Source organism: Cimex lectularius, unplaced genomic scaffold (assembly GCF_000648675.2).
Source record: "Cimex lectularius strain Harlan isolate CLEC.00 unplaced genomic scaffold, Clec_2.1 scaffold45, whole genome shotgun sequence".
In the NCBI taxonomy this organism is placed as follows: Eukaryota; Metazoa; Arthropoda; class Insecta; order Hemiptera; family Cimicidae; genus Cimex; species Cimex lectularius.
The window spans coordinates 13038-15823 of NW_019392634.1; the positions used below are offsets into that span (position 1 = coordinate 13038).

Consider the following 2786-nt stretch of genomic DNA (forward strand, 5'->3'; position numbering starts at 1 on the left):
TCGACAATAAACTTCAATTATAATAAATTTCAATTAGTAGGTATGATTTAACAAATTTTTTATATACTTTATACTTTATAAAGTATATAAAAATACTTTATTTTACAATTTTGAGCACATCATGAAACTTATAATTAAAAATATATACAAAACATGGAATTAAATCCGTCTGTCGTCGGAGAACGTTGTAAATTGACAATTAAATATAAAACTGTGGATATATATGCATTAATTGTAGAACGTAAAAATAATATAAATAAATACATTGATAAGTACATAGAAGTAATAAGATAAGTACATACGGAGATAAGTAAATAAATACATAGAAAAGTAATGAATTTCTCATCCAGATCTTTAACTTTTTTCTTTAATTATGGTATTTAATTAAGGAAATGGGTAAACGAATTTAAAAATTAAATTCCTGGACCAAATGGTATCTGTACTTCCAGGCGTGGTGAGCAAACCGTAAGAGAGCCCGGAGATCCGAACCATTCAACAGCTCAATGATTTGTGATCTTGAGAGAGTGAATGACCCGAGGTGATTTAACAATTTATTGATTATTAAGAAACTGTTATTTCTGATCGAATTTTAAGATTTTATAGAAAAAGTTTTGCTATTCGTGATTATCGATGAAACCTCTTCATGCTCTTATTAGGGACATATATTGAGTCGGAGCTTCGGATAAACGGTGAAGTCGTCTCTCTCGGGTACCCGGACAGGTTAGGCTGAAGGGCAACAAAGACATGGCGAAAGCAGGGACGTCTTGCCCTCCTGACAGAACGACAGCGATCCGCTGTATGAACAGTAAAGCGTTAAGTAAAAGAACTTTGGCAGTATGAATGATCGCAGAACCTGCAACCTCGCGGCTCGTTGTCATCCGTTAACTTATTGTAATCGCCGGAAAGAAGAATAATAATACAGTTTTTGTCTTTTTCCCGTTTAAAAGTAAGAAAAATAGCGAAATGAAAAACTTAGCTGTGTCGGTTTGCCTGTTCGCCGTCCTCCTCGGTCCTTGCCTGGCCAAAAAGCCCAAAGAAAAACCAGAATGGGCTAAAAAGGACATTACAGACTTTACAGATGCCGACATGGAACGGTTGCTGGACCAGTGGGAGGAAGACGAAGAACCCTTGGAGCCTGATGAACTCCCAGAACACTTGCGACCTCAACCGAAGATAGATATGAATAATATACAAGGCATCGACCCGGAGAACCTGCAAAAGATGGTTAAAAAGGGCCAGACGGTGATGTCGTTCGTCATAGTCGATGGTGACACGGACCGTGACAGGACCGATCAGCTGACCAAGCTGTGGCAGGGCAGCTTGCACAACAACCACATCCAGGCGGAAAGGTACGTCATCGAAGACAATCGTGTTATATTCATGTACAAGGATGGATCGCAGGCCTGGGATGGCAAGGATTTCCTGGTCCAACAGCCTGAATGCAAAGAAGTTATGATAGAAGGGAAGACGTACTATGGAAAACATACCAAACAGTTTCAGGAAGAAAGCAAAGCTCAGAAAGAAGAATTATAATCATGAATGATCGTCCGAGGATGTGTTGTTTGCTCACACGTTTGAGGATAGGCCATACCCGACTGACACACGGACACCTGCTTTTGGGCAACTCCGTGCAAGTGTCAGCTTGTAAAGAACGGTTGCTCATTGTGTCACATTTGGTCGAGGCTTCTTACAAGGAGCGAGAAGAAATGGCACCCGGCATAAAGACAGTCCTTGGGGATGAGAGTGGGTGCTGGGTTTCCTGTTTCGATTTTTAAGGGAAACAAGGATTGTTAATATATTGTGTAACTGTACAGTAAGTATGTACATTAGTTTGTTTCTGTATAGTGTTGTTTGTTTGTGTGAATGAGAAAGAAGTCTGATGGAATATCGAGTACCCATCACATTGCTATATATATATGACTATATTGTCAGTAGCCCGCCAATAAAAAATAATAATAATAATAATCCATAAATTAACATTTTTCTCTTATTCTTTCAGGTATATTTTCAATTAAAAGTATCAACACTTCAAAAAATATGGCTAATTAATTAATCACTAAAGCTACACATAAAGCATAAAAAAAAATCACTCAACCGTACCACTTTTTTTTTATTTCTTTTTATATTTCAATATATAAATTAAATTGAATCTCTTTTAATCAAATATTAATTATTAACAATATGATTGTTATTATATAATTAAACTGCCAATTTCCTCCACCCGGATAATTATTAAAAACACCCTGTTTTTCATACCCGAATGAATTAATTGAGAGACGATATTGAACCTGTGATGAGCATCGAGCGCCCTTGTTTAATTTAATTAAATTAATTTCAAGGTAGGCTACATATAACCAGTCTACCCTGAAGACATGACTCGAAAGAAAATTGGCTAGCCCCTAGTTACCCAGAGGTCTGTTCGGTTTCATACTGTTTGAAAAATAGACGAACCGTACTAAAAATCGCAGAAATTTCTCCTTTTCCTTTGATTCTACAGTGTATGAAGTCTGGAATGGGGGTTTCCACCCTTAACTCGTATTCAACAACACAAAGGGGGGAGGGAAGTGCATAAGAACGGGCAGAGGGGTTTGCCTGCGACGTTTACATAATCTACATCATCAATCAAGGAAGACTTCATTAATTACAGACCTTTCTACATTTCCAAGTTCGATCCTAAATGTTACTAGTTTACATGCAGCTTAAATACACTCAAAAATAAGTTATTATGCTAATTTGATAAATATACTTATAACCTTTCAAATTTGGTAATAAATATAAAGTAAAAA

At 36.6% G+C, this 2786-nt stretch overlaps 1 protein-coding gene across 1 annotated transcript; it reads left to right on the top strand.

Moving 5' to 3' along the window:
* The first annotated feature begins 852 nt into the window (after nucleotides 1-852).
* LOC106662711 (LDLR chaperone boca-like) lies at nucleotides 853-1534 on the top strand. Its single transcript, XM_014386951.2, has one exon. The coding sequence runs from the start codon at nucleotides 964-966 to the stop codon at nucleotides 1531-1533; it is 570 nt and encodes a 189-aa protein (XP_014242437.1). The 5' UTR covers nucleotides 853-963; the 3' UTR covers nucleotide 1534.
* The last annotated feature ends 1252 nt before the right edge of the window (nucleotides 1535-2786 follow it).